Source organism: Ambystoma mexicanum, chromosome 8 (genome assembly GCF_040938575.1).
Source record: "Ambystoma mexicanum isolate Mex_15411 chromosome 8, UKY_AmexF1_1, whole genome shotgun sequence".
In the NCBI taxonomy this organism is placed as follows: Eukaryota; Metazoa; Chordata; class Amphibia; order Caudata; family Ambystomatidae; genus Ambystoma; species Ambystoma mexicanum.
Genome location: NC_090929.1, coordinates 1,367,501,239 through 1,367,526,708, shown reverse-complemented (window position 1 = coordinate 1,367,526,708; position 25,470 = coordinate 1,367,501,239). Strand labels below are relative to the sequence as shown.

General features: G+C 41.5%; 2 protein-coding genes across 3 annotated transcripts in view; one reads left to right on the top strand and one right to left on the bottom strand.

Annotated features, from left to right (window-relative positions):
* The window catches only part of DOCK1 (dedicator of cytokinesis 1), a 2,312,292-nt gene that overhangs the window by 940,242 nt on the left and 1,346,580 nt on the right, over nt 1-25,470 (top strand). The gene's annotated exons all lie outside the window — the stretch shown is intronic.
* Nucleotides 9,347-25,470, bottom strand: part of INSYN2A (inhibitory synaptic factor 2A) — a 232,177-nt gene continuing 216,053 nt past the window's right edge. Inside the window, exon 4 of the mRNA XM_069611485.1 lies at nt 9,347-19,961. Within this exon, the coding sequence (XP_069467586.1) occupies nt 19,778-19,961 (184 nt within the window). The 3' untranslated portion in view covers nt 9,347-19,777. The remainder of the gene's footprint in view (nt 19,962-25,470) is intronic.

Genomic DNA, 25,470 nt, shown 5'->3' with positions numbered 1-25,470 from the left:
AGTGTGTCTCTGATGGAAGCTCACCTGACTGGCAATGAGAACATGTTAGCAGATGCCCTTAGCAGACCGTCTTCAACTTCCCACAAGTGGGAGCTTTGCCAAGGCGTTCTGGAGGAAATGTTCTCCCTTTAGGGTACTCCTCAAGTGGATCTCTTTGCTTACAGTGTTAATTAGAAAGTGCATGTGTTTTTACTCCAGAGACTTCCTTGTACGGGAGCTTTGGTGTCTGTCTTGACAGTTGAGTGGGACTTTGATATCCTCTATGCATTCCTACCGCTCCATATCATACCGCTGGTTCTCAGGAGGCTACGCTTGTTTGAGTCCATGATGATCTTGATCACTCCAGATTGTACTTGGTGAATGTGGTACATGGAGTTGCTAGACATGGTCATCTGCCCTCTCTGGCATCTGCTGCAGAGGACAGACATCTCCCACTCCGAGTGGCAGGTTCCTGCATCCGATCCCAGCATCCTGATCCTTCATGACTGCCTGCCGGAAGGTTGAGGAACAGGATGTATTGGAGCACATTTTAGATGTGCTCCACTCTGCTAGAAGGCCCGCCACCAAATAAGTCTGTCTGTAGGTGGCATACGTTATCTGCTTTTTGCCAGTAGTGGGATCTAAACCCTTTTACTTGCATACCATCCTGTTTTGGATTTTCTGTTACCTTTGACCTGGACGGTCCTGTAAATTGGGACTGTGAAGGGGTACCCTGTGACTATTTCAGTCTGCAAGAGGACCCTAGAGTGGGGATCCTTTTTCACGATCCCCATGGTCATGTAATTCCTGTGGGGTCTTTGCAATGAGTATCTCCCATGCCAATTTGTTGTTCTGGTGTGGGATTTAAATTTAGTGTAAACATTTGTAATGGGTTCTCAGATTGAGTGCCCTCATTCCTGTTTAAGACTAGACACCATTAAGATGATTTTCCTGGTCGCCATCACTTCTGTTAGATGTGTTAGTGAGCTCCAGGTGTTAGTTATCGAGTCCACCTCCCTACCTTCTCCAAGGAGAAGGTGATGTTGAGAGTTGGGCCATCCTTCCATCCGAAGACGGTCATGCATTTCCATCTCTCTCAAAAGATCCATCTTCCTGTCTTTTTTCCTCTGCCTCATCCTTCCAAAGTAGAGGAACATTTCCATCCAGTGGACCGGGTGCAGGCCCACTGCTGCTGCATCTCTCAGACGAGAGAGACCAGGAAAGATTGCCAGCTAATTACACTGGTGCCTGTGCAAGCAAAACTGTGTCCAAACAAAGGTGAATCGTTCTCGGCATCTCAGAATTATATGATGTGGCTGGTGGGTATCAGGGCTCAATCCACCAAAGGACTGGCTGCCACCTCTGCTCTGCCATGCAGAATCCCTCTTGTTTGCGAAGCATTACTGCTTGTTTTCTGTTTGGTCAGGACGCTTGTTTTGGCAGGGCAGTCTTTCAGAGTTTTCGGATTTAGTTGGTGTCCTTGCTATCCTTTCCCTTCCAGCTCAGAGTCTAGCAAAGATGAGGGGTCTGTAGGAGGGAGGAGTCCATTAGATGAACAAATACCTTATCTTGCAGTAATTTTCTTTCTGATGGATGTTTCTCCCATGGATTCCTCATTGCCCTGCCTACCTGCACCTCTTGGCAGATAGCTAGTATATCTGGGCTCTGCGGTCACTGAGGTCACTCTACATCAGAGGGAAAACTTGTGAACATAAGGACACTGGGCATGGTGCCTCTATATAGTCTTCCACAACATCCTGGTGGAGGATATGTAGAGGCACCAGATGGAGCAGACGAGCCGCCACACTGCACTCCCTTGTGGCAGAAAGGTTTCTGAAGAGCAGCTGCTTTGGGAGATAGTTGTCAAAGATGTGGAATCCGTGGGAGTAATGCCTATCAGAATATTAATGAGAGACTATTAACTTGTTCTTTCATTTCCATTTAAGGTATTATTATGGCTTGAGTACACATTTGCATTATTGCATTTAATCAAATAAAGAAAAAGGTATTGTCAGCAGTTTGCTTTCTCTTCCAGAGTTTGGGGTGAGGTGGTATTTTAAGACTTTAAGCCTAGGGTTACCCTCGTCATTTATTGAATCTGACATGAATACATGTTTTTTTTATTCTTGTTTTGGGGTGGTTTGATACATTGCCCTGGATAGATGTCACATGTTCATTGATTTGACAGTTCTTCAAAATGTGTTCCATTTCATCAATTTCTATGTTTCAATGGTTTGGAATGATTGAAACCCATCTACCATAGCGTGGAATGGAATGACTGACATATCTGCCCTACCTCCATTTTGATACTGATTTGGAATTTGGGGGTTTCTTTGCCCCTATTCTGGGATTGGGTGGAATGCCGGCACTTGCTCTCCCAGTACATGGGGCTCAAATGCTTGGTCAGTCTTTGTTTGTGGTAGTATCTTTGTTACCTTTGTTGTGCATCTGTTATAGCTGCTCCATTGTACCTTTTGGCTCTGGATTGGGGGAAATAGGAAGAATTGTGGTGCTTCATTCCCAGTGACAGTGGCTCCCATGACATAGCTGAATATGTCTAAAGATACTTTGATCCCTCCAGGCAGTGATTTCAAGTTTTCCAGCTCTGGTCAGTACCTGGATCCATTCCAGAATGTGTGAGGAATTCATTTTAATCAGAAAGTAAGCCATGAAAGGTGAGGATTTTCTTGATCCCTGAATCCTGCTTGATCTGCACAAGTTGTCAAGAGGAAGGACAGATAATATGTGGTTCTTTAACCAGGCTACAATAGTAAAGGGCAGATTACTGGTACACCTCTCTGCAAAGTGGAGTGAAGCCCAGCGTCTGGACAGTGTACAACTTGCTTCACTTTGGATGGCCAGCATCCTGACATGTGTCCTTCTAATGTAAGATATAGGAGCAAACCCAACTTTTAAATTACCACCTGTGCAGCCTCTGTGAAGCAGCCTCCTTTTATGCATGATCATCAATTAGGATTTGAGATGCCAGTGCTATAAATCGTAGTTCAGTCTGTGAGAAACTCATGGTGGCACACGTAAGACAGACACAAGTGATCACAGTTAAGTGTGTTTATTTGAAAATAGTATGCGATTTGGAAAAACGCCTTATCTAAACCTAATGCTAAGGTGGGGACAGGTGTCGAACATCAAATGAAAAATAACGCAGTCCTAGTGGTGGTGTCAAAATAAAAGGGCCTATACTAAAATATCTATTGCCAAACCTCACAACTACTACAAAAGGGGGTGTTGAATAGTTCTTAAGAAAAGAAAGAAGTGTTCTCAAATGATAAGTCAGAACGCGGTAGCCTGGGTCTTCCTTCTCCACTATTTGAGCACAGGGTAAGGTTGGAGCTGGTAGCACAGTATTGTCTCGGGCTTCTACAGCACAAGACAACCGTTCCAATGGCAGTTCTCAGGACCGTCGATGGCCAAGTCTCACTTCCTATGAAAGTCACTTGCCTTCAGGGCCTGATGTGTTTAAACAGCAAAACAAACGTTCCTTTAACAAATGAGTTTGTCTCCAAAGTTCAACAAAGTTCAATATGGGTCATGGTCTCACCCCTGGGTCCCCCTCTTCTGGTCTAACCCTTTTTGTATCATATTTCACAATTTCTGGTTGGGTGATGGCTTCATCCCTGGGGTCGCCCTCTTCTGGGCTGACCCTTCTCAATTGTATTCCACAGTATAGATAGGGTGATGGCTTAACCCCTGGGCTCCCCTCTTCTGGGCTGACCCTTCTCAATTGTGCTTGTCACAGTTCCTTTATCAAAAAACTTTTGGGATTCACCTCCCCTCTTCTCTTATTCTTTTCTTAACTTTGGGTTAAAGCTTAACTTCTTGGATCTCCCTCGCTCAGGCTCGAACCTCTCTCGACTGCTATCCCTTGGGTGACGGCTTCACCCCTTGATCTCCCTTGGTGGGGCGCTGACCTTTTCTTGACTGTCAATCCTTGGATTTAGCTTCTCCCCGGATCTCCCTCGTCTGGGCTCGGACTCTTTTACCATACGAGATTCACTTCCCTTGCTTTCATGCCAATTCACAAATCAGTCTTTTGAATGTACAAGGCTTTTGCTTGACCTTCACATATGACCACTTTGAGTTCTTCTGACGGAATCCCTTTGGCCTTCTGGCTTCTGTAGTTTCTCAATATGGGGCTCGACCAGAGTCTCTCGAGTTAGCACCCATGTGATACCATGTCCCATCTACAGATGGTCTCTCCCTCACACTTTTAACAGTTCCTTTAAAAGTCATTAGTTTGGTTCAAAACTCGCCACTCTGCGATTCGCACTCATCACTGCCGGGTTCTTATCGCTCCTGCTTATCAGCATAAGTTTACCCTGTGTACCGTTGATATCTGCTGCAGGACACTTAGGCTTTCCTCTACGAAGGTTCTGCGGGGCTGGGACAAAAAGGGCAAGGTCACTTCTCTCCTCTCTGCCTTCTTGTTTCCTACTGCCTTCCTCCTTCGCTTGAACTGCCGCTTTGGATTAGCCGTCTCGTCGTGCAGTCTTTCGTGCTGGTTTCCCTTGCCTTGCTCGTCTTGTGCTTTCTTGCTCCACCTTTTAATCCTGTCGTGAAAAGGAGGAGCCGTCAGTTTTGTGTGATTAGAATGAATTGCCTGACCTTGCCTGACACTCGGGTTGGGACATGTCTGGTACACAGATTTAACATGAGTCTGCTGTCTTGGGTGTAAAACAGTATGCGTTTAACAAAAAGAAGGGTTTGGAGTATTTGACCTACGGGACGGGATAGGGAAGGTTGGTGAAATGATCAACAGTGACCGGGATGTAAAACAGAACAAAAGGGTTCGCAAAACAAACAAGGGGAATTATGGGAACTGCAGTATGGTACCTGAGCCGGTTGGGAATCTGGGAAATAAATAATCAGAGGGACAGAAAGAATAATGATTGGGAGTATTCTGATGGAGAACAGAAAAATGAGGATTGGAAGAAGGATGGTTTCTGAAGGCAGCAGGGTGAGTAATGGATTTATCAGTGGCAGAGGGGATGATGGATTCCTTTAAAGGAAGTTTATTGAATGGAAGGAAGGTTGAAGTGAAACAGACCACAAAGGCTTTGGGGACCTAGTCTTCCTCATCCATTTCTTCGGTGTCATACCGCGTCTCACCTGGGGCAATCTCCCAAGCATAACCTCTGGTTCCCCCATCCAGGTTATCCTCCCTCTGTCATCCACCCCCACGGTTGGGATCTGAGAGCGCCAGCCCTCCCCCTGGTCAACTGAATGAGGGTTTCCCGAAGCTTACCTAGGTGAATACCCTGAGGTTTCATGCAAGTCCCACTGCTTCATCCAAAAAACATATTTCTAGACTTCAAAGTATCTGAATCCATGTCCTTCCACCAAACTGCAACCTAAACTGATCTGGCCACATTAGAAGTACCAAAAAAAGTTTCTATTCACATAGGGAACAGGTCCATTGTAGTTGTTAATGGCAACATGGTCCCAAAGATAAATTCCATATAATATACATTCCAGATCCAGATCTAAACCACGTTATTCAGGAAATTGGAAATACGCGGACTTAACATTTAACATGAGATATTCGCCTACTAGATTTGATTCGTACCAGACCCAAACAAATGATACAAATCACTGTTTTGCTCTTCAAGACATGTGAACTCTTATTGTCATATTTTCGAGACCTTTCCACCTGGTCCTATCTTGAAAAGTTCAACAGGTCTGTTTCATGCACTTTAAATTATTTGGTGATGATAAATATCCAAACCCACAGATTGCCTTTACATTATCCATTATCCATTATCCATACAGGGTTATGTTGCTGCAACTTGTGTTGACACATTTCCTTCTAATGCATGTAGGTTCCTTTTGTGGTCTGACAGGTAGCTACATACCAGTATGAGCTCAACATTTCATTTGATGCCAGTAATCATTCTGAAACTACTTCTTTGTTAAATGATGTGGACTTATTTGTTCACCTGTATTGCAAATCAAAGTTTAAGAAATGAAATACTTTCATATGTAATGAAGGTAGGTTACATTACCCTGTTAAATTAGAACCAAATGCATTGGAGTTAATGGTATAGCTTATATGTTGTAAAAACCGATTGCTTTTATTGTCACAGCTTGATAACTCCTGAGGCTGACTTCCTGAAAAGCATATGTACATGAACAAACAGTTGTCAATTCCAATGTTTGCATTCTGTGTTCTTTATATTTACAGCTAAGGCGTTGAATTGCTTCTAGCATCACCTTGTGGTGCTAACTATTCTCTTCACATTGTATTACCAGCCAGTATTTACCTGTTCCTTTATGCTGAAGCTAAACTTTTATTCATACAGAATTCTTAAGCCTGGCCATCTTTGCAGAATTAAATCAAGACATTGGGCCTCATTACGTGTTTGCTGGTATCTTGCTGGTAAATCCGGTGGGATACCAGCAAACGATAATACTGTTACCGGCACTTGAAAAGTCAGAATTACTGGCATAGTTCAAGTGCTGGCAATGGCAGTAATTCCCCATTCCCCCCATGTGGCTAATTACTGACACTGGTGCCGGTAATACCAGCATTTCTTGGTGGTGGGGTGCCGGAGTTACTGGCAGCTCGGAGCTGCAGGTAAATCCGGCCACCCCACCTCCAAACATGTAATTTGGCGGTCCAGACACATGCGGGTAAATGGAATTACTGGCACGTTAATTCTGGACCGCCATAATTATGAGGCCCATTATCTTGAGGCTTTTTAGCATACATTAAGATAAGTACTTTTCTAGTGGAAGCAATATAGCCTAATATTGTAGATATTTTTCAGCACATGCAGACAATTATTTGTGATACTTCTTTTGTCTCTAGTCGCTCCAATTGCAGTAATATGCCAAACACTGGGTTTGTGGCACCTCTTTTGCTCAAATTATTCTAGAGTCTCATTGCATCTGGTGTGTTAACACTTCTAAGAAACTGCTTTGTCTCCTATGAGATATGTTCTATTCTATTAGTTACTGGGATTCAATCTACCTTGCCACTTTATAGAAATGTGCCAACTTCTGTGAGTTAACTGTACCCTTGAGAAACATTGATCAATCTAAGTAACATTCCCCTTAAATTTTGACTGTGATTGGATTTTTATCTTTGCAATGTACATTAATTAGTGTGTGTTCTTTTATTTTCCAATAACAATCTCTCTGGGTATACTAACAATAGAGTAATTCCATAGATTTTTCTAAAAAAATGTATTTCACATTTTGTCTTGGTTAATGGCGTTTGATGCTTCCAAAATTAGAAACTACTACTTAAGTTTTACCAGTTGTTCCACCAAAAGTTTCCTTTCTTTTCAATGTTTTCAGCTGCAAAAATTGACCTTTTTTAGTGCACTCCAAGTAGAAGGCTGCTTAAATGGTGAGGTAATGCTGGCCGACATGAATTGCAACTTTGTTTGTGATGTCCAATTTACCATGGGGGCCATTTGATGGTAATGTTCATCTGTGGGCTCACCTGTTTTGGCTGCCTCATGGGACTGGAGCAACTTTGGACACTGGGACAACTGTCGCTGCTCATGCTGTTTGTGCACATTGTTTCCTGCCTTTTGGTCTTGTGCTCTTATGGATTCCCACCTTGTGGATCCATCCATTGCTTGTTAACTTGTTTTTAGCTTGTTGCTGGTTTAATTGTTCTCATGCTGTTGGATTCATCTGTGGCTTTTGACTTAGTTGATCATTCCACTTTGATCACTAAGTTGAAGGAAGTGGCAAACTTTTCAGATAACGCTGCTCAGTTGGTTTCCTCCTTTCTGAGTTATAGCGTAGAGTTTTCAGTGGTCAGGAGGAGGCAATGCCAGCTAGTCTGGCCTAAAGCATCCCCCAGGGTGTGTGTGTGTCCCCTTCTCGTTTATAATATTTTTACGGTACCTTTCTTTGATTTAGTGGAGCTGAACGGCATAGCATTTGCAAATTATGCAGATGACACTCTGTGTCATCCTACTGACAGGATCATATAGAGAGGATGAACTCAATATAAATAAGGTATATGACCTTATACAAACCTGGATGCTGCAGAATGGCCGGGCATTAAACAAAGAAAAGACGGAACTTATGGTGGTTGGCACACAGAATAAGAAAAAGAAGCGAAGTCCAATATATGAATGCTTTTTGATCGCAGATTGTAATATTAATACGAAAAAGATAGTTCAAAGTTTTGGTATAGTACTGGACCAGAATCTTAACACGAAGGCGCAGGTTAGCAGTCTGGTATCTTCTTCGCCCTATTATAAAAAACTGCTGGCCCACCTTTACCCTCTCATCTCTCAGAAATATGCTGAGTTAATTGCAAGGGTCATAGTATGTTCAAATATCTACTATTGTCGTAGTCCCCTTATTGGCATCCGAAAATTCGAGTGTAACCGCCTTCAGGTGATCCAGAACAGCACTGCTAGTGTGGTCAAATGCCTTAAATGGAGAGATAAAGTCTTGCAGGCTAGACAGAGTTTGCATTAGCTTCCAGTGGAGGCAAGGGTTCAGTACCGCCTGCTCTTAGTTACTCACAAATGTTGCGTTGGACCCATGCCAGCCTATTTGAAGGATCTTTTCTTGGAGAAATACCATTTTAGATCTCTTAGATCTAATAACTCATCAAATGAAGACACCTATTTGTAACACCAGTAAAGCATTAAAAGGGGCCTTTGTTAAAGCTGCCCCAAGAGCGTGTAATTCTCTCCCACCTAACCGAAGGGAAATCAAGTCAACTGAAGTTTTTAAGAAAAAAGTTAAAACGCTGTTATTCTGTTAGCTAGTGCACTTATCTCATCCTATACTTTGGCCCTAGTAGGTCCTAGGTCCAGACACGTCCTTGTCCTATCTATTTGTCTTTTTGAAGTGCACCCTGAAGCCTCTCGGTCCTTGGTTGCGTGTTACAAATGCTAAAGTAATGTAAGTTGTCTTGCAAATGCTTCATTTGTTATGCTCTCCTACATAACATAATTATTGGCTCATCTTAACATCTTTCTTTTCTTTTATGATTTATCTTATTCCTTATAATTCTGTGTTCCATTTTTTGAAATTGTCATATCATTAATGTACCATCTCATTAATTATGTACAACACTTTATTGTATAGTGCGACATAATGACATTAGATACAATACAACTCAGCATTAGATTGTGGTCTACTTGAGGTTTACTTTCACCATATATCTTGAATCATAGATAATAGTTTTATTGTGCAGAATCGTTTTGCAATGGAGTCAATTAACTGCTAAGAGTTTTATTTGGTAGGTTTTCTTTTATAGTGACAATATTGTTTATGGCAGAAACCTTAAATTGTAAAATAATTTGGAAATAATCTTGTCAATATGCCATAACCAGAGGGGTTCTAAATGTAATGTGTAAACAATTGAGCACAGTTAAAAAAAAGAAAATGTTTTATTAAATTTGACATGATAAAATGACATAACACAATATTTATCTTTAGCATTGAAATTAAGTTTCTTACCCTATATTGTCATATAAAAAATAAAAAAATAAATCCATATGAAACTTTTATTACAAAGTGCTAGGACACTAAGAACATCCAGTGTTAACTTGTCAGCTTTTAGGAACATACATATAACAACACAGGGTTGCATGTTTTGTGGATGACTGGAGTGCACTCTATCCTTCAAGAAAGACTTGTTCACTTTGTTACGCATGAAAGGAATGCGCTTTTACAACCCCGTTTGTGAAGATGTTCGCTTTTCTAATTTGACAGATTTTTTTCAAAAGCTCCCATTAGCTCTGAATGGTGTAATTTATTACTGAACATGCAAGGCAGAGTTTGTGTCACATTACGGATGCCCTAATATTTCTTCTAGATTCATTTTGAAAAAATGCCCTGCTCATTTCATTGAGTATCAGTCAAATTTTCATGCTGAGATGTTTGGAATTCTGGAAACACATTGTAAACGGTTTTATGCTTTTAATTATAAATAGTACAAAATACACATAACTTTTTTCTACATTAAACAATTGCACTTACTTTGTGGTGCATATTCATCTTTCTTCGCCCTTACTTATTGACAAAAATAGTTTAGATTTGTGTTTAATTATTTACAAGGATATGTAGCCCTCTTGAAAATTTACCACGAGTGTGTGTTTCGTGACCACATACATTTTACACCAGTTTTGAAGTGGGGATAATCTCTGCCCACATTTTCTTACACAATGGATAAAACAAAACCTTGGAGGAACAAAAGAAAATTGTGGTAGTTTCTGTATTAATTGGATGACCGTTTTTCAGTCTTGAGTGGTACTGTTCTCGAATTAATGTTCCATCAGCAAGCAGTGAGATTTCTCCATTTTCAATGTCTTATAAAGGGGCATGGGCAAGGCTTAGTGGCTAAAGGCTTAGAGATTGCACAAAAAGTGACTGCAAGAATTTGACCAACTCAATGTTTGACTTTTTAAAACTTTTGAAACAAGTGTCAATGAAAACAAAGCTTTCATTTGGGTTGAGACTATTGAGGGACCCGATTCAACTGCCAGCAGCAGCTGGATAATGGAGCTAAAAGGGACACAGTGAGCCGTAAATAATGCAGTGGGTACAGGGCAGAAATGTATCAGGTGGAGGTGGAAAAAGCAGGATCTGTGGGGAGAGCAAATTTGGGGGTATTTTTGGGAGTGTAGAGGAGGAGCGACATGTTGTTCCTTATGAGTATTTGTTGTGCCAGATCAATGCAATTTGATTGCTTCTGACATAATAAACAAATAGGAGAAATAGGTGAGGGGAAGAATGTTGAAGAGTTTTGAATGGTCTGTCTAGAAATCGACTTTGAGGCCTATTTAATTCTGTAAAAATTACATATTTTGGCAGTTGACTTGTAGCAGTCGCAAGAAATGGATTCAAGCATAGTGGGGCCGAAATTCTGACATGGAATGTTTAGCTCACTCTAACCACAATGCTCCATAAAGATTTTATATAACATGGTTGCTAATAAGCTAATACAATGCCAATCAGAGATTGATCTATTTTTCCAGCAATAAAAAGTTTTTATTTCTCAATAATTTTAGAGGCCTAGATGTCTATTATTTTTTTTTTTAAAGAATGTATTTTGATATACTATTCAGGGAAATTATACATTTAATCGAGATTTCCACTGTTCCCACGTGTCTTAATAGCGTAAATGAGTTGCCATGACACCAGGGATGGCACACACAAAAATATATATATTTCTGATGTTTGTTAATTTGCTTAGAATCAGATGCTGTGCATAGTCCGACATCCAGTGGTCACTGCGGAGTATTGCATTTTGTTTTTCGTAGTCGAAAAGGGGACGTCGACAAGGCGTGTCTGTAACACTATCCCTATAGTGACGTGCAGTGCACCCACAATCCCTCACGCGTCGAGGTCCCTCAGATTGTTTTTTTCCACCCAGTTATTGGTCGCCTTTATGCGGAGCTCTTCGAGAGACATTTCAAAATCATTTCCTCGACCCTTGGTCGTTTATTATTTATAACCATACACATAGATCCCTCCCTCGACGCAGAGCTGTTCTCCGCCGAGCAAGATCCCAGGGAGAGTGGGGTCGTGTGGTCATTTCTTTGCTTCACTCTAAGAATGTCTTTCTCTTTCCCCTCCCTCTCTTTCGAGGTCGTAATCACATTTCATACCCTCCGCTATGGAGAGGACGCCCTTTAGGTTTTGCCTGCGCTGCAAGGGCAAGTTTACCTGGAAGGACAAGCACAAACGGTGTAACCGTTGCTTGCCTCTCGATCACAAAGAGGATGGCTGTGCGGCCTGTAAGTTACTTAAACCCAAAACCTTAAAAGACCGCAGGGTCAAAAGGTGGGCAGCCTATGCGATGTCTAGGTCTGACTCCTCGCCGACTGCCGCCGTCGCCGAATGTGACGAGGAAAGTGATTACACGGCCTCCGCAACGGAGGTTGTAGACCTCTCGAAGGAGTGTTCCCACTCCTCAGCGTCCGTCCACGGCCCCGACAAGCCCGGCTCACGCCCCGCTTATGGGGATGAACACCCCGGCGACAAGGACTAACACAGGAAAACACATAAGCACATACCCCACGGCACGCATTGGTCAAAGACGAAGGCAGCCATTGCGTCAACGGAGGTGTCGGGTCCACCGGCGCCTTCTGCCGACCGTAAGGGTCGCAAGCCCTCCCCGCCACCGCTTCCGTGACCAGCGACTGGGCTTTCTGTAAATAAGGGCACTAACCCCAAATCCTCAGGCGACGCGCCTCGCAAGAGTGCATACGTCGCCAGTAAAGACTCTGCACTGCCTACAGTGACGGCGAGCAATCCCTCGACGGAGAAGCTGCTCTCCGAAAGCCTCACGCGTATAGCTTCGAAAGACGGGCAGAGACGGACGGCGGGTAACACGTCGATAACCGCTCACAAGGCCAAAGAAACGCCGAGGACGCCGGAGGGTAGGCTGGGACAGCTCCCACCGTCGACAGAAGGCCCTAGCCAGCGAGAAGGTTTCTCAGAAGGCGAAGGGACGCTATCTTCGACGCTATGGGACAGAACTAAGCAGCTGCAAGAAGAACCTCCCTTTTCACTCCCAGACCGCTCTGGCCTACCTTACTGGACTGTAGAGAGGTTACAGTCATGTATGGACAAGCTAGACGGGTTCATGGCCATCCCAGAAAATAGGACACCCAAGAGGCCAAGGGAGGTACTCCAGGAGGGGCCATGGGCTAAATACCTGAAGCTCTGTAACCCCCCTACAGGAAGACATGAACTCTTACGACCTCACTGAAGAGGAGTCTCACTTCCAGGAAGAGGATGAGTTTGTGAATAATGAAGACCAACAAGAGGAAGAAGGTTTTCATGATGACACTTAACATAGGTGAGGAGGGCTACGAGGAGGACCCAGGTGAAGGTGGCTCACAGCCCTGGCAATCGCCATCAGGGTCTACAGATCCCGGCATTATAGACATTTCTTCTCCTCGGACCACACCGGTCAGGAACCCATCTCCAGTAGACAATCAGCCCACCTTCAATGCGCTACTGAGGAAGGCAGCAGCGCATTTTGAAGTTGAAACTGGGGAGGTCACCCCAGATACTGATTTCGTCGAAAGGATTATTAAGGAAAAACCTCCGACTAGTCAAACTATTCCTATCCTTGCCTCGGTTAAGAGACAACTCACCCCATCGCTGTCTACCCCCGCGCTGGTAAGAGGGGTCAATCCAAGAATCGAGAAATTGTTCTCACCCTCGCAGTCAGACCCATTATATATCAGGGGTCACTCAGTCCCGGACTCATTAGTGGTTACTAACACAAGGAAGAGGGCTGGGGTTCCACTGTCAACCAGCGAGGCACCCCCAGACAAAAAATGGAAAAAACTTTACGACTTAGGCAAAAGAATTTCCGCCTCGACAGCGTTTTCAATTAGGATTGCCAATAATAATACATTGTTGGCAAGCTATGCCGATGCTCAATGGGGAAAGCTTAAGCAGGACATCGAAGAAGCCCCTGAACCTCTGAGAAAACGCTTATTGGCTACAGTTACAGAAGGAGCTCTGGTCGGTTACCAGTCATTTGGTTGAAAACCAAATGGTCGAATGACCATTTGATCGAAGTAAAATGGTCGAAAAAAAAGGTTTTTTTTTTTTTATTTTTTTTTTATTTTGTGGGGGGGTTCCCCCCCAACCACCGTTTTTCTTTATTAAAAAATATTTTCTAAGCAACCAAAACTAAAAAAATATATAAATAAATAAATAAATTCGACCTTTTCTTTCGACCATTTTGATTCGATCAAATGGTCATTCGACCATTTATTTTCGACCAAATGACCGGACACCGCTCTGGTCAACCAGGGCATCATTAAGAACACTCTTGATGCGGCAGAAACTGCTGGCCGTTCTTTGGTGCAGGGAATTCTGTTGAAGCATCGCGTCTGGCTTCGCAATTCCGGTTTCAAGGCAGAAACGCAGGCGTCACTCATTAATAAGCCAATAGAAGACCTTAGACCAAATCTCAAAGCCTCCAAACAGGCGGGGATTTGGGGACAAACGCTTTTTTCATGGCCAACGCCAACAGCAGCAGCAGCAACAGCATTACACTGCGGGCAACTGGCCCTCTAATCAGGGTACCAGTAACCAGTATAACCAAAGAAGACAACGCCGTGGCAAGGGCAGAGGCCGAGGCTCCAGCCCCAGAGGCACCCCGGCAAGTAACACCAAATGACCCGAAGGTTCGGGTCCCCTCCCATGCGTCTCCGGTTGGGGGCCGGATAACATTGTTCCTTTCAGCATGGGAGGGAATAACATCAGACCGGTGGGTATTGTCAACCGTAGCCCACTGGTACTGTATAGAGTTCAATCGGTCCCCCACCTACAGACCACCAAGGGGATGACGCCTGTCACCAGAACACCTCGTCATCCTCCTACAAGAAGTAGAACAGCTGCTACAGAAAGGAGCAATAGAAGTCGTGCCCCTATCTCAGGTAATGGAAGGTATTTATTCAGTGTACTTCCTTGTACCCAAAAAGGACCTAACCATGCGCCCTGTACTAGATCTGCGCCCAGCGAACAAATTTGTAAAACCACAAAAATTTTGTATGGTAACATTACGGGAGGTAATTCCCCTGCTATCTCAGGGGAACTACATGACAACACTAGACATGAAAGATGCATACTTTCATATTTTGATGTTGCCAGCGCACAGAAAATATCTCAGGTTTATGATAGAGGGCAAACACTACCAGTTCAGAGTGCTACCCTTCGGCATAGCGTCTGCACCGAGGGTATTCACGAAGGTACTGGCAGTGGCAGCGGCCCACCTGCGCAGGTTGTCCATACCGATATACCCTTACCTCGACGATTGGCTCATAACAGGGGAGTCCTACGAGACATGCTTCTCAAACACCCAGTAGACCTTTATTTCAACTGGGCTTCTCCATCAACGAGAAGAAGTCCAGCTTAGACCCCAGCCAAATCAAACAATTCCTAGGTGCTCTAATTCGAACAAAGGACGGCCTCGTCTTCCCCTCCGAGAGGGTCCAAAATATGCTGTTTCAGATCCCTCAATATGTGGCCGGTCGAGAGGTGACGGTACGCAAAGCAATGCGCTTGCTAAGAATGATGGCGTCATGTATTTATTTGGTACCTCACGCGTGCCTGCGCATGCGCCCAATGCAAGAGTGGCTCAACAGCCAGTGGTGTCAGGCCAGCGGACAATGGGACGATCTAGTGGTGGTCTTGCAGGCCTTGGTTCTCTCGCTACGGTGGTGGTCGAAGGAAAGCCTGGTAATGGGGAAACCATTCGCCACCCCCGCAGTGGAAGCCACTCTAACCACAGACGCATCCCTCACAGGATGGGGGGCTCACCTATCCCATCAGACTGCTCACGGAGACTAGCGTCCAAACACATAAACTTATTAGAGCTACTTGCGGTGTTCAAGGCACTAAAAGCCTTCCAGACACACCTACAAGGGAAGACAGTGATGGTCCTCACGGACAGCACCACAACCATGTACTACCTCAACAAGCAAGGGGGCACTCACTCTCCAGGACTGTCCAAGCTGCCCCATAACATCTGGAAGTGGGCTCTCAGACACATGTTCCTATTGTCACAACATATACCAGGGGAACTCAATCTGCTAGCAGGCGAACTCAGCAGAGACTTCCCTCTGCCCTCAGAGTATGAATGGCAGTTACACGAAGACATCGTCTTCGACGTCTTCACACAATGGGGCTTCCCAGAAATAGACTTGTTCGCAACTCTGGAGAACTCACAATGCCTAGATTACGCCTCCAGATACCCTCAGAACCACTCCAAGGGGAACGGTCTCTGGATACCATGGTCAGGGAAATTTGTTTACGCTTTTCCACCGACTCCTCTGCTGAACACGATAGTGCACAAGATGCACCAGGAACCAGTCACCATGACACTGATAGCCCCGATGTGGGCCTGCCAATCATGGTTTGCTCACCTGATGGAGATGTCCCTATCCCCACGAGTGAAACTGCCCTGCCTGTACAACTTGCTGTCACAGAACAAGGGCAAGACACTACACCCATGCCCACAGAACATGAACTTAGCAGCCTGGCTCCTGAGGTCATAGAATTTAGCCATTTACAACTCCCTCAGTTGTAAATGGCCAAATGTCCATGCATTATTTGAGAATGCATGGACATTCTCAAAGAAGCTAGAAAACCCAACACTTGCCACTGCTACTCTAGCAAGTGGAAGAGATTTGCCATCTGGTGTAGAGGTAAGAGCATCAACCCAGTCCACTGCTCTCCCACACAAATTGTCCTGTACCTGACCCATTTACTGGACTCGGGTCTAGTGTTCAATTCTATTAAAGTCCATCTAGCGGCACTTTCTGCATACACCACCTCTCAACTTAAGGTGTCATGGTGGAAAGTCCCAGTTATCAAAGCCTTCATGGAGGGGGTAAAGAGAATACACCCTTCGATAGCAAACCAGGCTCCCGGCTGGGACCTTAATGTGGTACTTACCAGGCTCATGGGCTCACCCTTTGAACCCATGCACAAGGCAACTCTTAAGGACCTCACCCTTAAGACTGCTTTCCTAATAGCTATCACCTCCATTAGGAGAGTAAGTGAACTACAGGCTCTTTCTATTCTAGACCCCTTTGTAACAAAGATAAGGTGGTTCTACGCACACACCCAAGGTTTGCACCGAAACTCATATCGAAATTCCATGTTAACCAGTCAATAGAACTACCAACATTCTTTCAAAACCCTTCCAATTTGGGAGAAAAAAGCCTGCATACACTCGATGTGCGCAGAGCTGTCATGTTTTATATGGAAAGAACTAGGCCACTGAGAAAGACTAATCAGTTCTTTGTCTCGGTTGCAGCAGGAAGAGAAGGAGATGCAGTCTAAAAGTCCACTATTTCTAGATGGATTGTTCAATGCATCACTCTCTGTTACACTCCTGCTAAGAGAGAACTACCCTTCAAGCCAAGAGCACACTCTACTCGAGGCACTGGGGCATCCATAGCATTCATTGCAAACGTTCCCCTTGAGTCCATTTGCAAAGCGGCAACCTGGAGTTCTGTACACACCTTTACAAAACACTACTGTCTAGATGCTCACTCTAGATCTGATTCCCAGGTGGGACAAGCAGTATTAAGACATCTTTTCTCTACTGTTCCTTCTCACAACCCACGTCCAACTCCGGGTACTGCTCGCTAGTCTATGCACAGCATGTGATTCTAAGCAGATTAGCAAACATCAGAAGACAATGCATTACTTACGGTAAAAGCATTTCTGATGGTTGTATCTGCTTAGATTCACATGCGCCCACCCTTCCTCCCCGCTCGGATGGAAGGAACATAGACATCTTTCTACATCTCTCTATCTTTTCTGTACTCACTCACGTATAGAAGGCTCCCTCAGGGCAGAAAAAATACAAACAAAGGGACCTAGACACGTGAGGGATTGTGGGTACACTGCACGTCACTATAGGGATAGTGTTACAGACACGCCTTGTCGACGTCCCCTTTTCGACTACGAAAAACAAAATGCAATACTCATCAGTGACCACTGGATGTCGGACTATGCACAGCATGTGAATCTAAGCAGATACAACCATCAGAAATGCTTTTACGGTAAGTAATGCATTGTCATATGAGATTATTCAGTTCCCTGTTCTAAAACACAGACTGTCCGTGTCTGAAAGTGAATTTGCAGTCAAATGTTTATCCTTTGTTGTTCCTTTGCCCAGGTAGGATGTTGCCAAATTAGGCCCAATGGGGTTGCCCACATTTGGATGTAGTAATTGTTGTTGTTGAGGAGGATGACTAATGAACAACAGCAACATTATAAATACATGATTGATGGATTTGTATAATTCAATGTTTTAAGGAAAACGAGAAGACGTACCACAAAGCCTGTTGATAGCCACTTGTTTATTCTTTTAATTTGTTGAGGCACATTGTATGCAAGAATGTTATACTGACTTATTATGCACATTGTCAGTTCACTTTTTTATTGGTTTTCGACAATGGGCATTTCTTGAAAAAAAAGGTTATTGTACACTTTACCTTTACTTTATTCTTCTACATCATCTATTCTTTAAGTATTATCAATGGCAATCATTTTACAAAGGTGACATTTGTATTTGCCATTTTCTGCTTTGTACAAATATGAATGTACGTAAAAGTGCAATACAGAATAATTTGATTATCCTTCAATTGTTCTATTGTTCTGCACTGTACATTATATTTGGAATGCAGTAGCATACTCATAGTTATCGTATGTAGATAGGTCATTGAAGTAAATGGTGCTTCTTTTAATTGCATTGTCCATTTCAATTATGACAAGTTTTGATCTTGTTGAGTTTCCTTTGTATATGCAAATTATGTGGTGTGGCAAAGGGCTCATCTGTCGGGCAATGTGATGAAGCTTAACATGTGTTTGGGCACTATCCAGCAAAACTATACTGCTTGTGTCTAAGTAGCCATATGTAATATCTTCTCTAGGCAAATGAACATATAAGTATTGCTGAATAAGCCCTTTAGTCCAACTCAATGGTATAAATAAGATCACATGGATCCTTTGTTAATATCAAAGCTCTTCACAGACAAAATAAGTATATATTAGATTTCTCTTAAACAGTGCTGTTGTGTAAAGAAGGTACATGTAAGCAAACCTAAAAGCTGAATTTTTACTTCATTTATTAACAAACAAAAAATATAATTTTTTGAAGCTTTGATATTTTTAAAAAAGTCTAGAAACTGAAGATTCACAATTCCCTTATGCAATTAAACCTGTTAATATAACATATATCACTAAATGTAAATTACATTTTCTTGTCTGTAAATCCATTGTTGGAGCTGAAGTTGACACATTGTATTGAAAAGTCTGATAGGCTTTCTTAACGGAGTGTTACAAAGTATAATACGGGATACAAAATTCCTGACTCCTCATCGAATGCTATGGCATTTTTAGACATAGAATTACAAAAAGCTGCTAAGACGTGGCAACCTTCCGCCAGAAATCTGGCAAACCATGTTCTCCGCTTCTTTTCAAAAATGTGCATGAGCCTTTTGTTTTATCATTTTGGTATGTTGTCACCAAAAGATTAAAAATAAGGTCTAAATAGCTTTTGTTCCAAGCGTTGACCCTGTCACCTTGCAGTGATTAAAGGCATGTTTTGACTTTTGGTGGTTCTGGCTGCTTGCCCATTTAAATTCTCAGCAAACATGTTGTGTAATCGGGCAAGTAAGATGGCACTAAATTAAAGGTGTCAATGTGACACGGGCATGTCATCACTTGATCGAACTAAATGGCACATGAAGGCATATAGACATCTAGTCTTATTTTAGAGCTCATCCTTGGTCTCTGACCATCTGATAAATTGTGCTTTCTCCAGAATTTGATGTGCTGACCAATGCACTGATCACTGTGCATGTTGTATCATTAAATGGAAAAAGAATGGCCCCTGCAAGTATAGTTTTTGCATTCCTATTTGCATCAAGGCGTCTAAGTAATTTTGAATTGTAGCTGTGTACAGAACTGCTGGCTGCCATTAACGGATTGAACCCATGGCACTTGCAAAACAAGAAATATTATTATCCCAGTCATTGATGACAGTATAAATTCAGTATCTGATTTTACATCTCACATTGGTGAACTGCAAATCAAAGTTGGCAGGGTTGGGTTTCGTGTCTCGCCTCAGCAAATTTGTTGCAAGTACAAAGGCCTTTTTGGTACGCAAAGTGACAACTGAACAGCGCCCTTACTAATCAGCTACACTTGCAAATAACATGGGACCGTCGACCAAGTTTTCCTTTATAAATGATGAGAAGAATTCCTAATATGTGTCAAAGAAGGTCTTATGCTCCAGTTCCAATGGAATGAGTTAAAGAAACCAGAGTTTCCATCTGCCATGCTTTTTTGATTCAGTTTTGGATTTGCGCTTGGGAGTTGATGCATAACTCTCCTGAGGGTAAGGCAAAGGTGCGACCTGAGTTTCCTCAACGGGATGAAGTTTTTTCAGAACTGGCTGTAGTTTGTCCTCTTGCTGTTTAAAGTCCAGTTCAACACTGCAAAGAGAAACAATAATCTATGATTAATGTTCTGTATATTAGAATAGGTGTGAAAGAAATATCCATATGTATCATTTTCTGTAATCTTTTAGAAATATTCACAAAAACATATTTCTTTTTCTTTCTCTCTCTCTGAGAACATCTGATTGTAAAAAGGAGTGGTAATCTAGGCATAAACACATTAAATAGGCAGTACTACTTTGCAGATGTTGTGCTGTTGCTAGCCACATAAAAAGCTTACAAAAACAATTCAAGAGAAGGCAACAATAAGTCAACCCGCAGGTACATTTGCTACATTTTCTACAGCCACCAATGTCCACCAGGATCACTGAACTATTTGGTTATACTTTGAAATGGGCATCTTTCAGCGGTCTCACCAGTCATGGTGTAAATGGATAACCTGCATCTACAGGCCATGCTCATGCAGGGAAACGTAGCCTTTGCCCCACACTGTTATTGGCTGGCAACATTTGACTCCTCTTGTTCAGCAGTAGTGCATGGCTGAGGAAATTCTGGATCAGCCTAGTACAGCATATATCTTGTCTTGTGTGGCTCTGAGATCCCAGGTTATGCTAACTGCACTACTGTTGTAATTGTAAATAACGCCATGCATTTAGCAGTGCTATTTTGTGGCCCTAACGCCACTGTTTATCTGGTCTTATTAATTATTTTAAATCAGCCAGCTACCCAGTACTGTTGCTTATTAAAGGGCAATTTAAGTTGTTACAAATCAAATTTACCCAAGTTCTACAGGCACTGCTGATTGTATTTTCTGTACACATGTATTCACCAGTTATGTACCCTAGTCAAACATACTATTGATGATTTTTTTATTTTAGCCAAAGCAAAGCCTTGTAATTGTAGCTGTAACTAAGAACATGTTGGTAACATGTAAATGGAGCGGTGCTTAAAGCCTTGCTAGCTTGATAATCTTTTATTTAATATGTGATTGCTGACATGTTTTATTTTTCTGTGTTTAAATATGTTTATTAATAGAGTTGGATAAAGACATAAAATACAAGCAACATTAGTTATTTTAAACAATTACATAACCTGTCATGTTTAACTATATACATTTGTAAGATCAAAATTCATGTATTCTGACAAAGGTAAAGAGAAAAAGATGTTAGAATAACGGCTCCATATAACTTTATTTGAATATGATAATGAATTAGACAGAACAGGGAAACGGTACACAAGGAACATGAAAACATAAGGAAAGAGCAGGGAGGGGTGCAAACTAAAGTAGTTGAATGTAGTTAATCATGAGTAGTCAAAGTATGAACCTATTCCATTTTCTGTTAAATGTATGCACGTAATCAAACATAGAAGCATGACATTGTTCTATATGATGAATGGAGCATATAGAATTGCACTCGGCAATGTACGACAGATTAGTATTTTTACAATTGCATGTAATATTTTGAAAAGCAATGTTTATGAGCAGGTTTAACAAGGATTAAGAATCAATTTGACTTATAACGGGGTTGATTATTGATCAAATCATGAGATTAGCAAGCGTTAATGGTTCGGTTAAGTGCAAGATTGATTGCATACGTGACCAAACTTTACCCAAAAAGCATGAACATATTTCCATTTAAAGATTAAATTAATAAAGTCTGCAATTGGTTCCGAACATGACCAACATTTATCAGGTATACTATCTAAAGTCTTAGCTATACGTGAGAGGGTAAGGAAGGCACGGTGTAAAATCAAAAAGTAGGTTGGGGTAAGGTTGGCTGCAGGGGATGTGGATTGACCTACTTTCCAAATTGTGGTCTGGGTAGGGCTGAAGATTCCAGTCAATTTCTGATTGTCTGATTGTGTTCAGATTTGGCAAGTTAGGAGAGGAAGGGTCATTTAGAAATATATAGAAATATATAAAACTTGGTGGCTTTAACCGAGTGATTATTAATTAAAAGGTTTAGAAAGGTAGAGGGGCAGTTCTGATTAAAAGTAGGTAAGCATTTAGTGATTGACTTAATTAAAGAAGTGTAAAAGGGAAGATCAGATGTGGGAATATTATATCTTGAACAAATCGTCTGGAGGGAACAATTTCTGAATTTTGGATCAATTGTTTTAAGAATTTGATATTTGACGTATACCATCTATATATAATTGAAATATTGGATTTGGTACGGTTTTGCTTATTGAACCAAAGAAAGAGATTGTCATGATTAACCTTAGTGAATGAACTAGCAGGGAGTTTATTCCAGATAGTTTTGAAGAAGTGTAATGAAGGATTGTAATGTTGGGCCAAGAAGAAGTAATTAGAAAGTGAGAAAGGGAGAGTGCAAATATGATTAGCTTCAATAGTAATCCATAGAGGAGCATTATCAAGATGGGATTCATAGTGTTTAAAGACGGCTAATTGTTTCTGAATAATAACTTTGTGGTACAGCTGAAAATTAGGACATTTTACTCCTCCTGAAGATTTAGGAAGTCTTAATATGTCAACTGCAATACGTGGTGTTTTATGATTCCAAGTTTTTTATAGGAGGAGTGAATTGTAGTGGGGATCATGGATAATGCGTAGAGTATGATAGGGGTAATCATCATTTTAATAGTATACAGACGACCACACTAAGAAAGAAAAAGTGCAGACCACCTTTCAGTCATTTCTGTGACATTTTCAATTAGGGAGTTAGTATTAAGGTTGACAGTGGTGTGGATGTCTTTGGGGATATGAAGTCCTAGATACTTAATATGATAAGGTTGCCAAGATAAGCCTAAGAGAGGGGTATTGGTAATGTTACATGCATATGTAAGGGGCATTACTTCCTATTTATCCAAATTTAGTTTGTACCCAGAAATGATAGAAAAGTAATTTATAGTAGAAATTAAATGTTGGATGGAGGAGGCAGGATCTGAGATATAGATTAGACTATGATTAGGGTATGCTGAAAGCTTAACCTCTATATTTATCATGATTCCTTTAATGTAATTGTTCATTCTAATGTTTTGAAGAAAGTGTTCTAAGGCAAGGTTAAATAATAAGGGAGAAAGAGGAAAGCCCTGGTGCGCGCCTCTTTCAATTCCAAAAAAGGAGGAAAGACCATTGTTAATAAGGATACGAGTAGAAGAGGAGGATTAAAGAATTTTAATCTGATTTACAAAATGTGGAGGAAGACCATGCCAAATTAAGAAGTGAAACATAAACATCCAGGATAAGCGATCAAAAGCTTTTTCAGCATCGTGAGTCAGGGCAAATGGTACCTCCAAGATTTGAGAGCGAGCAAGAATATTAAAAAGCAATCTAGAGTTAGATGAAGCATGGTGACCTTTAATAAAGCCAGACTGATCCGGATCTATGAGTTTGGGAAGGTACAATTCAAGCCATTTCGCAAGAATTTTAGCATAGATTTTTTAAATCCAAATTGAAGAGAGAAATGGGCTAATAATTTTTGATTATAGAAGGATCCTTGTCGGCTTTGGGAAAGAGAACTAGGAGGGCCTCTCCAAATGATCCAGGGCTTTGTCCAATTATAACAAAATACGAGTAGAATTCTAAAAGTTTAGGTGCCATAGAATCAATAAGATTTCTATAAAAATCTGAAGTGAAACCATCTGGGCCAGGGGCTTTGTTGGGTTTAAGATCAAGTATGTTCTTTTTAATTTCAAGAAGGGAAATAGGTGAGCCAAGGGGGGGATAAGTCAATTGGGTCAGAGGACTCAATTTTTGGTTAGCATGGAAGAAGGCTTCTATATCTTCAGTGTTGGTAGAGGAATCAGAGGTACATAACTTAGAGTAAAAATCAAGATTTTTTTTTTTATGTCTTTAGGAATGTTTAGTCTGCTACCTTCAGGTGAGGTTATATGAGTTATAAGGGATTTTTCTTTTTTCTCCTTAAGATATGAGGCTAAAATGTTCTCCGCTTTATTGGACCCATTGTAGAACTTGGTTCTGGATCTAAGAATAGAGTTAGCTCCTTTGTCAGTGAACATTTTGTTGAACTCGATGCGTTTAGTTGTAAGGGCTTTCAAGATGTTAGGGTCAGGATTTGCATAATAGGATTTCTCAAGACATTTTATTGAGGCTACAAGGGTGTTGTGAATGTATGCAGTTTGTCTCTTTTGTTGGAGACAACTTGAATTATAAAGCCACGGAGGGAAGCTTTAAAAGCATCCCAGTTGTTGTGTATCGAAGTATGATCAAAACGATTATAAAAGAAAAATTATTTAATGAAAGCATTGGTTCTCTTTATAAAAGATTGGTCTTTAAGGAAAAATTAATTAAATCACCATCTGGGAGATAATTTATTGGTAGGAGACCATTCAAGATTGGTAGAAACGGGGGCATGATCAGAGACAGTGATGGGTCCAATTTTGGAATTTAAAATGAAGGGAGTTAGTGAGGAGTTAACAAAAATGTAATCAAGTCTAGAAAAAGATTGATGAGGTGGGGAATGGAATGTGAAGTCTTTAGTTTCTGGATGACCAAAGCGCCATGAGTCCATTAACTTTAGATTATGTAACAGATTTAAGAAACTGTTATGAGATTTGGAGTTGGCACAATTAGAGGAGGATTTACGGGCCAGGACAAAGTCAAATATCTGATTCATATCTCTGCCTGGATTTTTTTCTGATAGCTTTGTGATAAAATTGGACCAAAAAGGAGGATTGGGAGCATTAGGTCCATAAATATTGACAATAGTTGCAGGTAAATTATCAATAACTGCATCTACAATGATCCATCTACCTTCTGGATCTTTTTCTTCCCTAACAAGTGTGAAGTTTAAATGCTTACTGATTTAAGAACGACACTCCATCTTTCTTGTCCAAAGCATCAGATTGTCTGACTGATGCATGGGGCTGTGGTTTTAATGTTTGTGCTATCAAAACTTAGATGGGATTCTTGGAGACATATGATATCAGACTTTTGTTAGTTAATTGGGAAATAATCTTGTTATGCTTAAAATAATAAGTGTTACAATACAACCATAAGCACAAGTTAAAGAGAATTAAAATATTTATGGAATAGAAATTGTTGAAAGTATTTGTAATTTTGGGGAATAGGGGAAAACATAAGGGAAGTAGGACAACAATACAAGGAACAACAAGTGATGTATAAGATTAATAAAAATAGATCTAAATGAATAAGCAATGGCATAAGGGTAGAGATGAGGTAAAATGAAAAGTGAACGGTCGAGAGTCTCATAGGCGATGCCAAAGTGTGGAAATAAGCACACAAAGATCAGAGGAGAGAATAATGACACTCCATGAAAAATGGAACTAGCTGACAAGGTGATGAAAAGATGTATGTTAGTTTCAGAGATGAATCAATTTTGTACTGTTGCAAGCAAAGAATCAATGGATTTAATTAGAGATCTGGATTTGGCTCTTAGATGAGTTGAGATGGATGGAATATCCAATGGGATTGAAGAAGTCGATCAGCTTCTTTGTGGAGTGTATTTGATGTGTTGGTTTTTGGGGACTCTGAAAGCTGATATAGAAGGTTGAGGCTCTGATGTGGTTATGTTAGTTGCGGGAACCAGAGAAGATGTGT